At 45.1% G+C, this 19,906-nt stretch overlaps 1 protein-coding gene across 3 annotated transcripts in view; it reads right to left on the bottom strand.

Moving 5' to 3' along the window:
• Positions 1 to 2,697: 2,697 nt before the first annotated feature.
• Positions 2,698 to 19,906, bottom strand: part of ITK (IL2 inducible T cell kinase) — a 53,013-nt gene continuing 35,804 nt past the window's right edge. For all 3 annotated transcript variants that reach the window (XM_075009472.1, XM_075009473.1, XM_075009474.1), the window contains exons 8-17: positions 18,102 to 18,156; positions 15,725 to 15,804; positions 12,946 to 13,082; positions 11,122 to 11,196; positions 10,252 to 10,423; positions 8,811 to 9,027; positions 7,543 to 7,607; positions 7,337 to 7,455; positions 3,340 to 3,497; positions 2,698 to 2,769 (exon numbers count right to left, since the gene is read on the bottom strand). In XM_075009472.1, coding sequence (XP_074865573.1) covers positions 2,698 to 2,769; positions 3,340 to 3,497; positions 7,337 to 7,455; positions 7,543 to 7,607; positions 8,811 to 9,027; positions 10,252 to 10,423; positions 11,122 to 11,196; positions 12,946 to 13,082; positions 15,725 to 15,804; positions 18,102 to 18,156 — 1,150 coding nt within the window. The remainder of the gene's footprint in view (positions 2,770 to 3,339; positions 3,498 to 7,336; positions 7,456 to 7,542; positions 7,608 to 8,810; positions 9,028 to 10,251; positions 10,424 to 11,121; positions 11,197 to 12,945; positions 13,083 to 15,724; positions 15,805 to 18,101; positions 18,157 to 19,906) is intronic.

Below are 19,906 nucleotides of genomic sequence, written 5' to 3'. Positions count from 1 at the left end.
CATGGCCAGGTATCCCCCCCGACTCCAGTCACAGATGGTGCCATCCCATGAGCTATCAGAATTGTCCCCTCAGCTCCCTGTGGTGCATTTCTACATGGTGTCCTGCTCTGGGCAGTGACTGTAGGTCAGATTTGCTACCACGAGAACCTGGGAGTGGGTACACTGAAATTAGTGGGGTGGAACAAAGAGAAAGCAGTTGGAACTCCAGATAGTGCATAGTTAGTTCCATTTGGGGCTCTTCAGGCCTGCGCTCTGGAATTTCTGGGGGGCAGGGGTGTGTGCTTTTTTTTTTTTAAAGTCCTGCAATGAATGCACATAAGAGGATTTAACAAAATATCTAAATAGAAACAGTGATCGGTAAAATGATTTTGTTATAAAATACTAAACATGTATTCAGTAATAAAGGTTTTATTGAAATTACCTTCTGGGATCTTGCTGTAGTATTGTAAGTGAAAAACAATATTCCAAAGTATTTGTCCCCTTCTTTCCTGTTGCTAGCATCCAAGGGCATGCTGGGAAATGTAGTCCTTTCCCTGATCCAGGGCCAGCTCTCGAAGTGGGGAGCTGGCCAAGGAACTACAACTCTCAGAGTGCCTTGGGTTCCCCTGTCATGCCATGCAGGCTCTCCCTGCACAGTGCAGCAGGGAGGAAGGGAGAGAAATTGGACATTGGGGGTGGGTGCATTTGCACCCTTCACTCCTCCTGTGTGTGGACCTGCTGTTCATGCTCTAGGTTTGAGCTCAGACTGTCAAACAGACAGGGGCAATAGTGGAGTTTGGATCTGGAGCCAAACTTCCCCACCTTTTGGTGGCATTTGGATCCAAGGTGCTGGGTCAGACCAGTGTCTGGTTTATGCATGAAGATGGCCTGCCTGGGAAAATGTTTCAGGATGCAGTTCCACATGTATATAGCTCAGAAATTAATGCAGAATAAAATCAAATGTGGGAGATGAATAAGACAGGAGCAGAGCCCAGCATGCACCTGTACAGCTGGAAGTAATTTCCAGTGGCTAACAGAGAACTGAACAGAATAACCTTAAATATATGTACATATAATATACATATCGCCTACTGCTCCTGTGGGCCCTTTCCCTTATCTGTAATGCTTAGCAAAAAGTCCCAGATTGTATTTAGCAATCCTTCTGGGGCTTAAAAAAACTTGTACTCTGTTTTTGAATTGGTTCTGTAGAAAGGAATGTCCCTGGTTTTGCCAGAATACTAGATAAGTTAAAATATCCTGGGTATGTGAAACATGACTTCTTCCCATCCAACACAATATGAAATACTCAGTCCATCCAATTCTTGCAGGTGCGTTGATTATAAAATGCAGGCCAGCTTTTTCCATGCTACTAGGCAAATGGTTGTGACGGTAGCTGGAAATGGGGTAGGGGACAGTCTGGTCTCAGTTACACCTATGGAAAGCCATTGATGTTTAAGAACTCAGAAGGCTCAATACTCTGTTCACAAGAAGAGGTGAAAAGGTTTTTGTGTTGGATGGATCCGTTGCCTTTCTGAGTGAGGAGGGGGGTAGGTCTCCCCATTTATTCTCACAAGCGCGTGCCGTACCTGTATGTCTCGGCGACATTGGATCTCTCTGCTTCCTCCAGAGAACCCTTTCATACAGCTGAGAACGTGGATCAGCCATGTCTGCTGCATTGTCACCTAGTGCTTTCTCTTTTACCTCTCTTCGGACAACAGGCTAGTTCCCGTGAGGCTTTAGAAAGGAGCCTTTCACCTTGGAGAAGGAGACCCAGAGCTCCTGTCCCTCCACTACTCTAGATCAGAGCTGGCCAGTGCACTGCCAAGTCGTCCCTTAGTTTTCAAGATCAGAGATCTTTGGGGACTATTTTTTTTCTTATGTAGAAATCTTGATGAGAATTTTAACACATGCGTTCTTCAGCTTTGTTTTGCTTCCCTTCACACATCCCCATCTGCATCTGTGGCTTTTTTTCCCCTTTGTCCAATACTAACACTATAACATATATGAGAGACCTCGCCATTTCTTTCACAGTTTTCTCAGGTTTATGTATACATCCTGCCTACTTTGTGCTCTCCACAGTCCAACACCCCTTACTGCAGAGCTGCAGAGTGATTCACGCTAAGAGCGGACAACGCTGTCTTAACCCCGCACCATACAGGACGCAGTGACTAAGCCCTGCTTGAACACCTGTTGGATCTGAGTGTCAGAGCTGGTCCCATCCTTTCTGCTCCCGAGTGGCTGTGTGTCCCAAATCTGCAAGCATCTCTGAATGGTTCTTGGGAGATCAGGTGGGTGAGGTAATATCTTAAACAGAACTCTTCTTGTCAGTGATGAGATGCATTTTTCAGGGCAGGCTAAACTTTTCTTTCCTTGGTGTTTTTCCAAGGTTAGCATCATGGACTCTGAGGCCACACATTGATTCTTCTTATCCTCATGAGAAATTAGCCTGCTGAGCAGGCTGGCTCTGGGATCTCTGCTAATTTACTGGAGTGGTTTGTGAGACTCTTAACCACGTTGCCCAATCCAAGCATCTATCTCCATCTTCTCAATATGAAGCTCTTGAAGAGGACTGGCTTGCATGGAAGTTCAGGCCTCTGCCCCAACTTGGCTAGTACCATTCGATCTGGTGGGAAGGATTCTGTTAATGCTTTGTGTAGGGAAAAACTCTAGTCTGTCCACTCAGGTTTGTCAGCTTCAATCAGTGAGCCTGTGTCCCGATTAAAGATCAAATTCAGAGATCTCGCTCAGATGATAGAGCAGGATAGAGAAGGGGGGTCGGTCTTCTTTCCTCTGAGGGAAGGAGAAAGAAAAGAACAGCATTAATCTCCCAGTTGAACAGGGTTACAACCTTGTAATGGGCCAGAGGCTGAGTGGGAACAAAGGCAGAATCAATTCTTAAAGGGGAAATATGAAAGTGAAAAGGTGTCTGACATCTTCCTAGGCAGCAAATGTGACCTTGTGTCTTCTGGGCTGCTGAGCCTCTGATTTACATCTCTTTTCTGCTAGCAGAGATCTTGGCCCAATAACACCTGACTTGCTTAAAAATCACTGGCCTGCCCTCTGAAGTGAGACTCAGCCCCCTCAATGTGTGTTCTTCATTTGAGTGGGCTAGCATGAGATAAACTCCTCAGGAAGATAAGGCAGCTTGCAGTTGTCGCATGAGTTAGCAGGTCCCAATCAAGACCAAGGTTGGAATGTAGCATTTACCTTGCCCCATTCACTTGTGAGAAAACTACACACTACTTTGGCCCCAGGATTTTGGCTCCCGTGAGCTAATTCCAGTTAAGAACACACCATTTTTCCTAGTGAAGACTGGGGGAAGGATCAGACTATCTTGCCTGCATGAGTTATAGTACTAACCGCCATCCAGCAGCTACTCATGAGCTCGTAGATGGCCTTGGAGGCCAGCTTGGGTTTATACAGCCGGAGCCCAGCATTGATTTCTTCCACCACCTCCGCGTTGGTCCGGTTTTCATAGGGGATTTTGCCTTCACTGAAGACCTCCCACATCAACACGCCTGAAACAAACATACATGAAAATGACAGTAAAGGAGCCACAGTGACCTACCCAAAACACCCCTTTCCAGCAGGTCCTCAGCACCCCAGTGCACCCCACAAAGCCCACCATTTGTCTGCTTCAGATCCCCATCCTTGACAAGCCCAAGCTGAGGCCACCATTCTTGCATCTGAGGAGTGCTAGATTGGACTCCCCTCCAGATCACACCCACACCTCTCTACCTCATCACCCTGAAAAGTCATTGAGACACAAGCCTTTCCTCATTGCTCTGCCCTCCTGCCCCCTCCAGATAGCCAACCATGCTCTGTCCATAGGAGTTTACTCAAGAAAAGCTGGGTTAAATTGCTCTGCTCTGTCTGAGCAAAGACTGGGGCTGCTCCCTTCCATATGCCAGCAGATTATGGTGACAGGAAGTGGGGGACCATTTAGTGTTTAAGCAGCTCAAAGAAACAAGGGTTAGAATTGTGCTTTACTAGGAGAGCTACTGATAGAGCTCAGTATTACTGTGATTCTGTTCCCATCTCAGTCTCTGGCCAGGGCTACACTAGACATTACAGTCGATTGTAGATACGCAGTTCTAGCTATGGCAATTGCATAGCTAGAATCGACATACCCAGCTGTCCTCACAGAGGGAGAAACTCTCCTGTTGACTTCCCTTAATTCTTGAGAGATTGAGGAGTACAAGGGTGCATAAAATCAAATCCCGGATGATCAGCCCGGACTGAACTGATCTTCTGCATAGTGAAGACGTACCCTTTGACTTACCATGCGACCTTAGATAAGCCCCTTAAGGCCAGATTTGTAAGGTTGTTCAGATGCCTAACTCTCACGGATATCTGTAAACCTTGGGCACCTAAATACATTTGACACTCTGGCCCTGAGTCTGTCTGCATGTCAGTGTCTGCCTCTGTAGCCATGTGCTGGACAATGAGACAGCAGGACTGTCTTCTCCATGTGGTCAGAAAGAGCCTGAAGCAAGGAACACCACAGAATCCACCTTACCTCCCAGGCTTTAGAGAGGAAGGAGGGTTAGCTGAAGGTGTACATGGGGTTTACAAAACAAAAAGCAGTCAAGTAGCACTTTAAAGACTAGCAAAATAGTTTATTAGGTGAGCTTTCGTGGGACAGACCCACTTCTTCAGACCATACAGAGGAGCTGGGGGTATGTATTCATCCAGAGGGGTGGAAAGGTGAGGGAGAGCTCACACCGTGTTGCTAGTTTAATGGGTACGATATTTTTGCTTTTAAGGAACTGCCGCTAGGACAGAGAGGCACACCTGTGGCAGTCCTGCTTGCAGTATCAGGCATCACACAAGCATAATTTAGTTTGTATTTTGACAAATGAGCAGGAGACAAACTAGGAAATAAAATTGGAACAGGTCAAACTAGCCACCCGAGCCTCAGATAGGGGAAACTGCTCACCCAAAGAGAGAGCAGTTGTCATTAATTGTGATGAATGTGTGTGAAATTGCGATGCAGTTTCTTTGGGATTATGGTGCATATTCTACTCCTGCCTCATGAATCCCAAAGTGATTCACTGGGCCAGCTGTTTGTGATATCAGAGGGAATCGGCAGAAAGAATGGCAGGCAATGTTGTGTCTTATCTCAGTTGGAGTGAGAAACAAAGATGAGCAAAAGCAGAAGAGGACTAGGGCGGAAGAGATACAAGCATAGGAAAAGGAGGACAAACTATGTTGCATTCACATAAGGATACTTTATAAATACAATGAGCAAAGGTTGTTTTGATTCTTGTCAGGGCTGACTTGGGTGGTCACCTGATAATGCCTGTTTTGGCAGTGCATGTGTACCTGTCCTTGGGCTGCCAAGGAAGTTGTAAAAGGGAGGGAGAGAAGGATACATCTGGATAAATACATGTAACCCACAGCTTCATTTTTGCTCGACTAAAGTCCAGTTCCCAGCACTGCAGATTCTAAAACATGGAGAAGAATGTCGGTATTTCAACCACACCTGACCAGTCTTTAGCAGAGGAGAGGCTGAACCTAGTCTATGAGACTGGCATTATTACAGAATAACCTAAATATCTGAACTCTCTCAATGTGTAGGTTCCTAGAGCTGGCAAGCCAGTTCTCCTGTCCAGTTCTTTTAGCCTGGTCTCAACCAAAGGATTTCAGTTCCCAGCTGAGCAGATTAATGGTCTGTGGTTAACAAAGCAGAATGACTCCCGGAGATATGATGCCATGACACGACAGAGGAATCCTCTTATGCAAACCCCACTGCAGGGGAGATAATAAGTCAGACAGACATTCAACAGTGGTGCCTGCGAATGTCACAGAGGACAGCTGAGCAATGCAAACCCCCCCGTCCCCAGTGTCTCATTCTGTTTTTAGACAGAACTAAAGCAGTGTTCCTCAGTTTGGCTCTGCATAATACTCCAACCACACAAAAGTACGTGGGAGCTGCATGGCCCTGAAAAGGGGCTGTTTTCTGTACAATATCCTCCCTTAACTTACTGTCCATACTAGTTTCTTACTGGTTGAGGAGAAGACCACAAACCATCCCTGCCCTTCAGAGCACATTTCTACCTACGTCACAACCACACCATAGCCAGGATGCTGACCAATGTTCCTTCTAATTTCTTCCATCCATGTCTGGAATACATTTTTATGTGCACCAACGCATGTGTGGATGTGCACCACCAGTAGGAAGACATGTTGCCAGCTGTGGGTGCTCTGCCAATCAGCTGGGCAGGATTTGAATCTCTCCTGGGTGGCCTCTCAAGCACTCAGCTTACAGGGAATACTGATGCTGAAGGATGTTGCAGTTGGTTCTGTTCTTAGATGGTATCCTCTAGAATGCATTTAATGTGGGCTGACAGAATGTTTAGCACTGTATTGAACACAGAAGCCCTAAGACACCCCCTAAAACCTCCAGCTTGAATTGTCAAAGCCACCTGAGATATTGATGCATCCAACTCCCATTGACAGGCTAATCACAATTCAATGAGGGTTCCTAAGTGAAATTACTTCAAAACACACAATAGCAGGACAAATTAAGGGAGGGGATTTTTGAGCGTGCAGTAGTTTAAGGCCCACTCCTGGGCACAGTTCTTAGTGTAGTGAGTAGCCTCACTGACTTCAAGTCTTGCACAGCACACTGAATTGAATCATTTTGCAGAGCCGTGATTTGCACGCCGTCTGGGAATCTGCCAAATACTTTAGCGCCCAAGAATGACATGACAGGGAATAGCCTTGTTATGTCTGAGGCCATTGCCATTAGCACTTTGCAAAAACTGTCCAGCAACTTCCTCATGCGTGAGGGTGCAGAAGTAAGAGGCAGGAACAAATGTGAGCCACAGAACAATACAACCGACAGCCGAGGAAACCCTAGAGCATGTGAGGTGAGAAGAGTGTGAAAGCAAGTAACAATTTAGACAAAGCACAAAGAGAGACAGCAGCCTAAATCTCAGGCAGTGGTGAGTCATGAATGAAATGTCATTTTCCAAGGCAGATACCCCTCAGGCTCTGCTCTCATCCCCTCACAGACTCTGGTCAGCACACCTCCATTCTGATCTTGCACACTCAACCTGGCTTCCTAGCCCAGAAACACTGCCTGAAGTTGCAGTACTGCAAAGGTCTGGATGCAGCAGGTTAGATTTGCAGTACCCCACAAAGCCTAACTGCTTTATCATTCTTTTTCCTTTGTCTGCCTTGAGAACAAAGCAATCAGTGCCTCTGCTGGAAGTCCTTATTCAGACAAAAGACCCGTGGAATCCAGCAAGTGTTCTGCTGGAAGGAGGTCTTTCCCTTCAGGATCAAGCTCTGTGTGGTTATCTGACTTGCAGCTGATTGAATTCCCCCTGGTCTGATAAAAACTTCTTACCAAATGACCATACGTCGGACTTGGTGCTGTAATTGGAGTAGGAGAAAACTTCTGGGGCTGACCATTTGACAGGGAATTTGGTGCCTGTGGAGCTAGTGTACTGGTCATCCAGGACATACCTGGAACAGACAAAGAGCAGAGGATGCTCAGTGACACGCCCAGTTGTTAAAGCTCTGGTGTCACATTGCATGGTATGCACGTGTTACCTGGACATTCCGAAATCTGACACTTTGACGACCTGCGATTCTCCCACCAAACAATTCCGAGCTGCCTGCAAGGAAGGGAGAAATCCAGGAAGAGGATTAGTAATTAAAACTCTGCTGTGATTCAGACATATAAAAACTGCTTAATGAAGTGTCCAGCTGAGCAATGGAGACCGTAAACGTGACGCCGCATAGAAACCCCTTTGTCGACCTCCCTTGCTCCTCACAAGTTTGAGGAGTAAAGGGGTCAACTGTTGACCCCTGATAATTCAGTTTTCCTCATCCCCACTAGGTTCATGAAATTGAACCCCAGCAGACAGGCCCTGCCCAGGTCAATCTCCCAGGTAGTGTAGATGTACTATTGCACAGGAAGGCTTCGTTCTCCCACCAGCAAACTTTTGGCTCTGGAGCCATCAGTGAGGGGAAGAGATGGCACTGGAGATGTTAGGACTCATCACCTGCCTCTTCTCCCAGATGCAGTTCTGGGCCTCTAGCACAGGAGAGCAGACAGAGCCCCAGAGGATGCGGGGTCCCCGGTATAGAAAGGATGTGGATGTGCTGGAGCAGGTTCAGCAAAGGGCAACGAAAATGACTAAGGGGCTGGAGCACAAGACCTCTGAGGAGAGGCTGAGGGGTTTGGGCTTGTTTAGTTTACAGAAGAGAAGACTGAGGGGTGATTTAATAGCAGCCTTGAACTTCCTGAAGGGGAGCTCTAAAGAGGATGGTGAGAAACTGTTCTCAGTGGTGTCAGATGGCAGAACAAGGAGCAATGGTCTGTAGTTACAGGTGTAGGTTAGATATTAGGAAAAAACTACCTCACCAGGAGGGTGGTGAAGCACTGGAAAGTGTTGCCTAGAGAGGTGGTAGATTCTCCATCTCTTGAGGTTTTTAAGTCCCGGCTTGACAAGGTCCTGGCTGGGATGACTTAGTTGGGGCTGATCCTGCTTTGAAGCAAGGGGCTGGACTAGATGACCTCCTGAGGTCCCTTCCAGCCCTAGGATTCTATGAACGTGCTTCCCTCACTCCCTGCTGTTTCATACCCTTTCTAGGCTGAGGGCACACACTAACACAGCTGGAAGCCACAAGATTTGGGATGAAAACACCTTGTGTAGGCTAATCCAGATTGCTGCTGCAATGAGGGGAGATGGCAGATCCTCTTCCAAGAGAGACACTAGGAGGGTGAGGGAGCTGAAATGAGGCAAGGAGGAAATCCCAAGAAATCAGCAAACCCGGGCTAGTTTGGAGAACAAGGCACTTTGCAGGGGACATACCAGGTCTCTGTGAATGACAGAATCTTGCTCCAGGTAAGCCATCCCTTCACATACATCTTGGCACATCCCCAAGAGGGTCTCCTTGGAGAAGCTGCCCCGCTGGTTTCTGAGGTAATCTGACAAACAGCCGTGTTCCATAAACTCAAACACCAGGCAGATGGGAGCCTGTTCCATGCACACGCCATACAGCTGGACCAACTTGGGATGTGACAGCTTCCTGCCAGGAACGAAATGAAGAGGGGATAGAGGAGACTGGGGTGGGCTCTGAGGGCCTTCAGCCACTCACCGAAATGATCATAAATGTACATCCCAAACACTACACAGTAACAAACCTTGTTAGTGCCACTGCAGCCCACCCTGTGCTAAGTGTTAGCAGATCTTGCTGTGTCAGCAGGACAAGTGTGAAACACAAAAGTGGAACTTTAGGGGCAGATGGTAACATCACACTAGTTCATCATTAACATATCAGCTTTAATGGAGTTATTCTGGATTTACACCAATGTCAGTGAGGTCAGAAGCAGGCTCTTGATTATGTGATGAAAGCTTAGTGGTGTGAACCAAGGGATTCCAGCTTTCACACTCAATATTCCTGCTGCTCCTTTTACATACATACTTAACCTAATACATTTATCTTTTCAGTATGGTTACACTAACATTCAGCATGAAGATGCAGTTTTATAATCAGAAAAGTATTGCACAAGACAAATTCTGTGCACCCTGAACACCCCCCAGAACAAATAGCAAAAAAAAAATGGGGTGTTTTCTCCAGGAACTCGTCAAATAAAATGGGTTTTGGAAAAAAAAAATTGGATGGCCAACAACTGAAAATTGGTTATTTTTTTCTCCCAACAAAAGTGAAAAAAGCTTAAATGAAATTTTTTCTTGTGGCAGTTTTTGTCAGAAAGCCATTTTTTTCTCCTGAAGTCCCCCACACTATTAGGGTGAAATAGTGATTTAGGAGAATGTTGTTGGTATTGGTAAAAATATAGACACATTCTCCACTCTACAAATTCCCATGGGCCATAACTACTACTGCACACACTTTTACACATCCAGTACTAGAACTGGAAGGGACCTAAAGAGGTCATCAAGTCAAGTCCCCTACCCCACGGCAGGACCAATCACCATCTAGATCATTCCTGTTAGACATTTTATCCAACCTCTTCTTAAATATCTCCAATGATGGAGATTCTGCATCCTCCCTAAGCAATTTATTCTAGTGCTTAACCATTCTGATAATTAGGAATTTTTTCCTAATGTCCAACCTAAATGTCTACGTGTCTTTCTAATAAACAAACCAACATCTGAAGCACAGTTTAGTTTACACAATATTATTTTAATGTCTCAGTAGGGCGCTGTGAGCCTGGATTGGGTTTATTTTTTCCTGTCTCGCTGAGTATGCTCACAATATACCAGCTGAGATTACAAAGCAGCTACTTACATCATGACTTGGGCCTCCTCAATAAAGTCCTCTTCTGACATGGCTCCTTCACGAATGGTCTTTATAGCCACTTTAGTCTGCTCAAGCCAGTAGCCAAGATGGACCACCCCAAACTGGCCACTGCCAATCTCCTGCACAAATGTTAGTTCCCAAGGATTTATGACCCATTTTCCTGTTAACAGTAACGGAACAGAAGGAGTAAAGACCTACCAGAAACCTATGAGGAAGGATGGACTTACAGGAAAGGCACTGAACTGGGATTAAGGTGGCCTGCTTCTGCCTGTATAATTCTGGGCTGTACTCCAGTTTGCCAGCTGAAAACTGGAGATGAGAATTATTCCTTTCTTCCACCCTGTGTCTGTCTCATAAATTCTTCAGGTTGGGGATTATTTTTGCATACAAATATATGCAGCCCTTAGACAACTGGGACTTGATGTCAGTTGGAGCCTCTAAGAATAACAGTGAAGACATAACAATAACATTACTGTAGGATACAATTTGCAAAAATGGGCCTCTCATATGGCCCTCCCCTCTCATCCAGGGCAGCATCACACATTACTTGGGAAGATGAAATGGTTTTGCTTCAGCATTCACTTAGATATTGACTTAAACAGGATTGGAAGCTGTTTGGTTCCTCTCAGAAGGCTATTTTACTCAGCAGGTTTCATGGAACGAGCTTCCTAGGCATTTGGTCATCAATGTTTGGTCATCGCTCTTGAAACTGTCTGAGTGTAGAGATTTGGAAACTGCCAGTTGCTACTGGGATGTCTCCATACGGCGATTCAGACACCCACAGCCAACCTACATGCTGGAGGGAAGAATGTGCCATCTCAAGGCAATATAAGGATAGGCAGGGGAATAAGTTCTTACCATAGCTTAGTCCTGCAGTGATAGGGGCCTTTTCTCTCCAGGAACAAACTGCATACCGCAAACGAGTGACGAGACCTGGATCATGGAGGAAAATATTGGCCTCGGTTATTGCAGCTGAACAGTGTGATAGAAAAAGTGCAAAGGTGACCTACCACCATAGCCATGTCTGCTCAATGGAAACTGGTAAAGAAGTAAATGAAAGTAAATGTGTGCTGGTCCATGCAAAAGCTGGGAGGTCAGGGGCAGTTTTTTTAGTCTTTTGAACTGGATTAAAAGGTATCAGCGGCACCTGTCATTGTGTCCTCAGCCAGGATTGCTGAATCACAGAATTTATAAAAGGTGCCACAGGGCTTCTCATTGTTTTTGTGCATACAGGATTTATACGTGATGCTTTGCTAGAACAGAACCGGGAAGAGTTTGCATAGTCGCCCTCATGAAGGTCACTGAAAAGTATGGGGCAGATGTTAGGCAAATATTCTTCGCAGTGAGAACAACTATGAAATGACAAACATGCAAGGTGTCCCCGGTGCTCCACTTTAGCTAGTCAAGAAGGTGTTTGGTAAAATGTTGGTAAGAACTGAGCTACATATAATATGTACTTCTTCACAAAGCTGGTTGAATGACTTAACTGGTGTTCCAACCTGGTCTTTTAGATCAAACTCCAGTGTTTTCTAGAAATAACTTTTTATTCTTCGAGAAGCACAAAGTGAGAAGTCCTGTGCTGAGGGCATTAACTGTTGTCAATGCATTGCAGTGAGTGTCAAATCCCACTGGGTGGCAGCTGAATCTCTGTTCAGGCCAAGGGTGGTAACTTCCTGCCTACTTGAAGGAAGCAGTTTCTGATCTACATCAGCCTGAATCTTCAGTTTTGCTCAGTCACTAAAGAGGAGCTATACAAATTAGAAGTCTCCATTATCCCATATTTGATTTCTGCTGCAACATCATGATATTTGGAAGACATATGTCATACACAAGGCATCTTTGTGAGCTTTGTATCTTTAAAGGATGGATCCAGGCAGTACAGGGACTGTGTACTGTATGCCAGTGCAGCTTCTATGAGATCTACTGTAGATCACGCCAGGGTTGCCAACCATCCGTAAATTTACAGACAGCCCATAAAAAATTAGGCGAAATTGGATGTGCCCGTAAAGTCCATAAAAATGCAATAAAATTTCAAAAACCCCCCAGCAATTATGCTATATTAGTTAAATGTCTTCTGTGCCACTTCAGCCATTTTACTGAGGAGCAGTGGGAAGTGGACGTTTTAGTTGTTTATTTAGCTCAATGGTTGAGGGGACATAACATGAATCACATGATCCACATGATGTTATCATCAACATTATCTCGCCGAGTTAGTGTCAGCACATTGGCAACATGACTAACGAAATGAAAGGGAGTTAAATAACATGGTGTTCTCGTGATGCATGAATGACAATGCTTACTTGTCACTTTTGGCCATTTAGGTCACCTTAATATAGTATAAAAATTATATCCGTAAAAAATTTGTCTGTAAATTTTTCCCATTTTTTCTGTGAATGAAATTTCTGTGGGTTGGCAACCCTGGATCATGCACAGCATTAGACACTAGAACCTGCTGCAGAGGTAATGTTAGAAATTTTGTTAAGATTATCCCTTTACAGTTAGCAGACAATACCAGGGGCTCTTTAATTTCTAGTTAAACAGCTGCCAGAAGTGAGAGAGAAGGGGATTAATTTGAGCATTTCATCTTAACAGCAAAATCCTGCAAGGCTTCACCCTTCCCAACCAGTCACCCAAGTACATGAGAAAACAGCTTTTCTGCTGGCCTCTCCTGCCTGCCCTCACCTCCTGCATTATGCTGATGGTAGTTGATGAGTGCAGGGATGGAATCAAACACATGCTTTTCTGCCAAGTAATACCGCTTGGGGTTGTCATTCGTCTCTTTAATGTGATAATGCTTGATGACTGGGCTGTTGTCATTGCTGAAAAAGAAGATGTATTCTGTAAGCATCACAGTCCACAACAAAACCCCAGGAGTAGGAGAGATGAAGGGAACAGGCCAGAGAAGCCTCTCACTTCCAAGAATTTCCTAATTGTTCTCCTCCTGAATTTCTGTAACATTTGGCAGCACCCAGGGGAAAAAAGTACATGGTCTAGAAGGTGTCAACAGAGCTTTGCATCTACACAGACTGACATAAGCAACATGCTGCTTAAACCTGCTTTCTCCCCTTTTTCCTGGAGTCACAATTATGGATCTCAATAGCATGCTTTGCATCTGATGAAGCGGGTCTTTGTTCACAAAAGCTTATGCTCCAAAATATCTGTTAGTCTATAAGGTGCCTCAGGATTTCTTGTTGTTCTCAAAGATCTCAATAGCAGACTCCAGCAATTTGGAAAAGTAAATTTACAGTCAAGGATTCCCCGGGGTGTATTTTATTGTACAGGTTGAATCTCTCTAATCTGGCTCTCTGATCTGGCAACATCTGTAACCCAGCATTATTTTAGATAGCTGGATGACCACTTATCATGGATGTGGCCAAGTTTTCCAGGGCCCCATAAAGTTTTTTTCCAGACACCAGTCCTGGCTCTCAGTATTGGGTGCTGTTATTTATCTGTAATTTACCCCTAAATGTCTTCTAAGAGCCCAGTAAACAGTGGAAGTGTTGGTAATGTGTTACACAATATTGACCTCCTGTGGTCCAGCAAATTCTCTCATTTGGCACTAGTTAGGTCTTGAGGGTACCAGATTAGAGAGGTTCATCCTGCCTTAGATTTGTAAATAGTGTGGTCTGTTACTCCCCATGATGGAAACCTACCCTCTGACAGCAAGAAGAAGAGGTTCACCATTCAGAGTGAAATGCATAGTAAAGATTCAACCTGGAGCTCTTAAACAGAGTGGTGACACTCTGCCTTGGGGTTTAACTAAGATGTCCTCCTGCATACAAGGGAAGAAGCCCGGACAGCTGAACAAGCGGTTTAATTGTTACACTTCTCAGTGGGGGGCTGACAGCCATTCTACTGGAAGAGCAACAAGAGGCCTCATCTACATGTGTGTGAAATAAATGAACAAATGGAAAACAAAGCCACTTGTTTGCTTAGTCACACCTCAGCAGAGAGAGAGGTCTCCCATTGGGGACTGCCCACCTGAAAGCTGGAATTTTTGCCAATTGCATGAGACAGGTTGCCCCAAATAGCCTTTACGGCACCCCAGCAGGTCTAGATGGGACAGTTATGGTGCAGCATCACCACATCCACACATTGGGGACAGGAGGGCATGAGGCCTAATGGGGAGCTCTGGCTCCAAGAGCCTGGGAGAGGACAGCCCTGCAGAGTGAGTGGCAGAGAGCTGGCTCTAATGGAGCTTTGCCTCAGAAAGCCTAGAAGCTGCTGCTGGAGCGCTCAGCACGAGCACCCCTCTGATGCCCTGGTGCTTTGCCATCATGTCACCTCCAGCACCTAGACCAGGCTACAACCACTAGTAAAATCACCCCCATTTTTGCTGCCCCAAAAGTCTCCTTTCGCCAATTCCAAGTATTTTGTCATGGAGGCCTTCAAAAGCTGGCCAAAAAACTCATTTTGGGAAGGACAATATTGTTTTAAGGGATGAAAGACTCTGGGCAGGATACTGCAAAGCTCTTTGTCTTACGCACAGCCAGTTGCAACTGGAAATAGAATCAGGTGCTGGCACCTTACGCACTGAGTGATTGTTGAACGCCGTAAAAGAGGCACTAATACGATGCCCTACATGGAAGGCTGCAACAGCTGAACACTCTGCCACATTTGAAACTCTCTGGAACTGTAGATACCAGCTTGAGAAAGCTGGAAGAGCTCCGCGCTCACCCAGGAGCTCTCAGAGAATGGGCTGCGATCATGAAGAATTATCCTTACTTCAGCTGTTTGAAACAAGGCTTTCTTCTTCCTTACTGAAACCTGTATGGCCAGGTGCATGTTGCATGAATTCTGCATAATACCCTTTAAGGACTTGATCCTGTAAACACTTCGGTGACTAGCTTCACACACGTGTGCTGCCCCTGGGATCAGTGAGACTATCGAAATGCGGAGAGCTATGTGCAAAAGTGTTTGCAAGAGTATGGCCACATTTATGTATTTTATTGTCATACAATGCACAGTCAACCTGTGGAACTCCTTGCCAGAAAATGTTGTGAAGACAAGGACTTTAACAGGATTCAAAAAAGAGCTAGATAAATTCATGGAAGTTAGGTCCATCAATGGCTAGTATCCGCACGGGTAGGAATGGTGTCCCTAGCCTCCGTGTGTCAGAAGCTGGAAATGAGCAACAGGGGTGGATCTCTTGATGATTCCCTGTTGTCTTCATTCCCTCTGGGGCTCCTGGCATTGGCCATTGTCAGAAGACAGGATACTATGCTAGATGGACATTTGGTCTGACCAGTCTGGCTGTTCTTATGTTCTTATTTTGCTCTGTGTAGGGCAGCTCGCCTTATCCCTATGCCTGGCGGGCATTCATTCCTCCTTTTTTGAAAGCCTTATGGTTCACCCTGAATTCTTCCTCTATTAGCAGAAGTGCCTGAAAGTTCAGACCCCCACGTAACTGGCTTGCTGAAGCCATTTAATCGATGCAGAAACCGGCAGAACTTAGCTGTACCTTAATGCTTTGGTGAAAACGGAGACTGTGTACATGCCCGGCTGCCTCGAATCTCTCACCATGAAGGCACCTTCCTTACCCTGGGCCGGGAGCAGAAGGAAGGAGGAGGTTAGATAAACGATGTGAGGAGAAACAGGCTGGTGATGTGACACTTTACGACATGTCCAAGCAGCACAGACTGTAGTAGGGCTCCATCCTTGACGGGGATGGAACAATAATAATAAAATGTTTGATCAATGATGCCCAGAGACTTGGAGCGTACATCTAGCGTGAATTGCCTTGAACATTTCTTGTCCCTCCCTCTCATCACGCATGATGGGAAATGCTGGCCAAAAGTCACCCATGAGCCACGCCACTGATTTTGAAGGAGCTTGGACAGCTAAGAGTGATTGAGCGAAATATGCCTCCGCTACAACCCCCGGTGCAGTCACGCTCGCGTGAGAAAGAGCCGACAGCAGCTCCCTGTGCAGCGTGCAGACTCCTCCCGTAGGAGTTTATAGGAAATTTTAAAAACACAACCCCAGCACGCACCAGTTTTTATTTCCATTGAAATGCCATTTTTCAGAGAAACCCTTTTGCTCTGCTGTTATTAGAACTGGTGGGAAAATGGGGTTTGGTTTCACAGAGAATTCTGACCAACTATTTTCTCCTCTTTTCATTGAAATTTACTGGGGTGAAATATCAGAAAATGAAATTTTCTGGTCTTCAGCCAAAGCATGTCAGTTTAAGGGAGTTCAGTGTTTTGATGAAACAGGAAAATTTTCTGTTGAAAGCAGAAACTTCTTAATTAAAAAAAAAGGTGTTTAGTTGATACAGTAAAGTCTTTCATATCAGGCAGCTCTGGGACCAGGAAGTTGCCAGATATTCAAATATTCTGGATAAAACAAAGGTATACTTAGCAATGTATAACACTCGAGAAAAATAAGATTAGATATTAAGAAACAAACAAAAATATATGCAGAGTATATTGTTTACCAACAACAGTAGTATTGTACACTGTAAACTTATGCCACATTTGCTGTATTTATTTTTCTTTACTGTCACTATACTGTACTTATGGAAAACTTAGCTAACGTTTACTTATGGTTAAAATGCCAGTTATTTGAGAGTTCCAGATAATAGAATGCTAGATATGGAAAAGTTTACTGGACCCCAGGATTTCTTTCTTATGTTATGAAGGAAAATTTTGGACCAACCCATCGTTAGGATGGAGCAATTGTCTGAAAAGGGAAAGTGTTCTTATGAAAGCTGTGCTGAGCTAAGGAAGGTTTTTTTTTATTGATACAGGTTTTGACGGTTACATCAGATTCTGGGTGTGAGCAGCCACTGAAGGACAGGAGGAACTGAGGATTCAGCTCCCTTATACCCCAGGGATCTCAGAGGATCTTTTCTTCCTTTGTTATTGTTTAAATATTAGAGAGACAAAGCAGGCGAAGGAATGTATATTTTTGCCCCAGCTTGTACAGGTGAGAGGGATGCTCTTTCAAGCTCACAGAGCTCTTTTTCAGGTTGAGCTCTGCATGGCTCAAAAGCTTGTCTCCCTCACCAGTAGAAATTGGTCCCACAGAAGACATGACCTTTCCTGCCTTATCTCTCTAATATCCAGGCACCAACACAGCTACAACTACACAGCTTACAGTAATGAAACTGTTATTCAAATGACATCATACTGTTTCCCTGGGGAACATTCTCTTTGTGGTGCTCACGGGGTGACTGTGGATACGTCTGTGGACTTTTTCCAGGAGGGAATCTCACATGAACCCTTTCTGCATGGGCTGGGTGGAGTCCTTGTGGGGTGGCTAAGCCAGATCCCTTCCCACCAAGTGTAGGAAACTTGGATAACAAAAAGGTATTTAAAATACAGAAAAGAGGACAAATATGTGGCTGAGAATGACTGGCCTGAGCTGCTTATTGACACTAGTTTTCAGTCGCCAGATGACTTTGGCAGACACCTGCCTGGTGCCCAACTGGGGAGCTGCATAGGCAGGTGGGTTTGCATGTGATGACTCATCTGCAGGATTAAGGTTGTAGAATTGGCTGTGTAAATTTCTCCTGCAGAGCTTTGCCATTGTACCTCATTCTTGACCTGCAGACTACTCCTTGCAATTCCAGTCCAGGTCACCATGGAAAGCAGAGACTGCCAGTGAAGCTCCGTTATGAAGTGTGTGGAGAAAACAATGTTTTTTAGGGACTAACTCCAGACCAACAAATTCACTGACACTGGAGACCAGGAATCCTGACCTCTGGAGGCAAAATAAAATTCCTTAACCCACTGGGAGTCACTGTTTTCTCCCTCATGTGCAAAATCACTAAGCAAATCAGTGACTAAGCAAACTCATTGCTTTCCAAATTCACTCAAAAAGCAACACTATTTTACCTCTTCTTTGAGTAGTGCTTCTGCTTTGCTTCTGCTGATATTCTTATTGTACCACCTGAAGACATCAAAAAGACTCAGTCAGCAGTTCCAAGTGATTACCATTTCAGTTCGAAGCCTACCAAAGAGGCTTTGAAACAATCATTTCATTGCTTCCTTGTTTAGCTTGCACAATTTATGAGACATTTTAAAAAGTCAGTGAGCAACTTTCAGCATAGCGCTGAAGTAAAATACCACAGAACTGCCAATATTTGCGATGTATTAATGCTTATGTCTTTAGATTTGCAGTTAACTCAAGGGATTAAATACATTATGTAAAGGTTAATACCAAATTTATAAAGTAGGGCTGGCCAAAAATGTTTTATGGAAAAGTATTTTGATTAAAATAATTTTTAATTATGTGAAAACATTTCAGAAAATGTTTTCATCATTCATATTTTCCTGATGGACTTTTAATTTGATGGCTGCGTCTACACGTGCACGCTACTTCGAAGTAGCGGCAGTAACTTCGAAATAGCGCCCGTCACGTCTACACGTGTTGGGCGCTATTTCGAAGTTGAAATCGACGTTAGGCGGCAAGACGACGAAGTCGCTAACCCCATGAGCGGATGGGAATAGCGCCCTACTTCGACGTTCAACATCGAAGTAGGGACGTGTAGACGATCCGCGTCCCGCAACATCGAAATAGCGGGGTCCTCCATGGCGGCCATCAGCTGGGGGGTTGAGAGATACTCTCTCTCCAGCCCTTGCGGGGCTCTGTGGTCACCGTGGGCAGCAGCCCTTAGCCCAGGGCTTCTGGCTGCTGCTGCTGCAGCTGGGGGTCCGTGCTGCATATACAGGGTCTGCAACTAGTTGTTGGCTCTGTGTATCTTGCACTGTTTAATGAAAGTGTGTCTGGGAGGGGCCCTTTAAGGGAGCGACTTGCTGTTGAGTCCGCCCCGTGACCCTGTCTGCAGCTGTGCCTGGCTCCCTTATTTCGATGTGTGCTACTTTGCCGTGTAGACGTTCCCTCGCTGTGCCTATTTCGATGTTGGGCTGAGCAACGTCGAAGTTGAACATCGACGTTGCCAGCCCTGGAGGACGTGTAGACGTTATTCATCGAAATAGCCTATTTCGATGTCGCAACATCGAAATAAGCTATTTCGAAGTTGGGTGCACGTGTAGACGTAGCCGATTTGAACAATTTGCTTCCCTCTGAGTCGAACTGAAACAAGAGGGTGTGTTTTCATCTTTGTGGGACTTTTTTTCTCCATTCCTCTCTGCCCCTGCCCCTTTTCATCTCAAATCATTTCATTAACAAAAATCTGAAAATGTAGGGAAAATTTTCCTCCCAAACAAAAATATTTTGGTGTTGTGCAAAATTTGTTCATAGAAGAACAAATAGAACATAGAAGTCCCATTTTTAAGCAGCCCTCGTTATATCAGTAATAGGAACTTGTTACTGACGTGAGCCGAAATTATCATCACATCAGAAGTATCAGCTGAGACTGTCCAAGAGTGACAGAGTAAGGAAAGAATGCTGCAGTTCCGTATTCATTAATGTGCTGTTACAAGGCAGGTTTAAAGTACCTGATTCTCCTGTCTTCTAACTGCAGGTTGAACCTCTCTAGTCTGGCACCTTGGGGACCTAACTGGTGCCAAACAAGAGAATTTGCCAGACCACAGCAGGTCAATATTTTCTAGCAGCATTACCAACACTTCCACTGCTTACTGGGCTCTTAGAAGACATATGGGGGTAAATTACAGCTAAATAACAGCACAGAACACTGAGAGCCAGGACTGGTGGCTGTATACAAACTTTATGGGAC

This window comes from Carettochelys insculpta, chromosome 15 (genome assembly GCF_033958435.1).
Source record: "Carettochelys insculpta isolate YL-2023 chromosome 15, ASM3395843v1, whole genome shotgun sequence".
Taxonomy (NCBI): domain Eukaryota; kingdom Metazoa; phylum Chordata; order Testudines; family Carettochelyidae; genus Carettochelys; species Carettochelys insculpta.
Note: the sequence above shows the minus strand (reverse complement) of the source record. Positions and strands in the feature narration are given on the sequence as shown.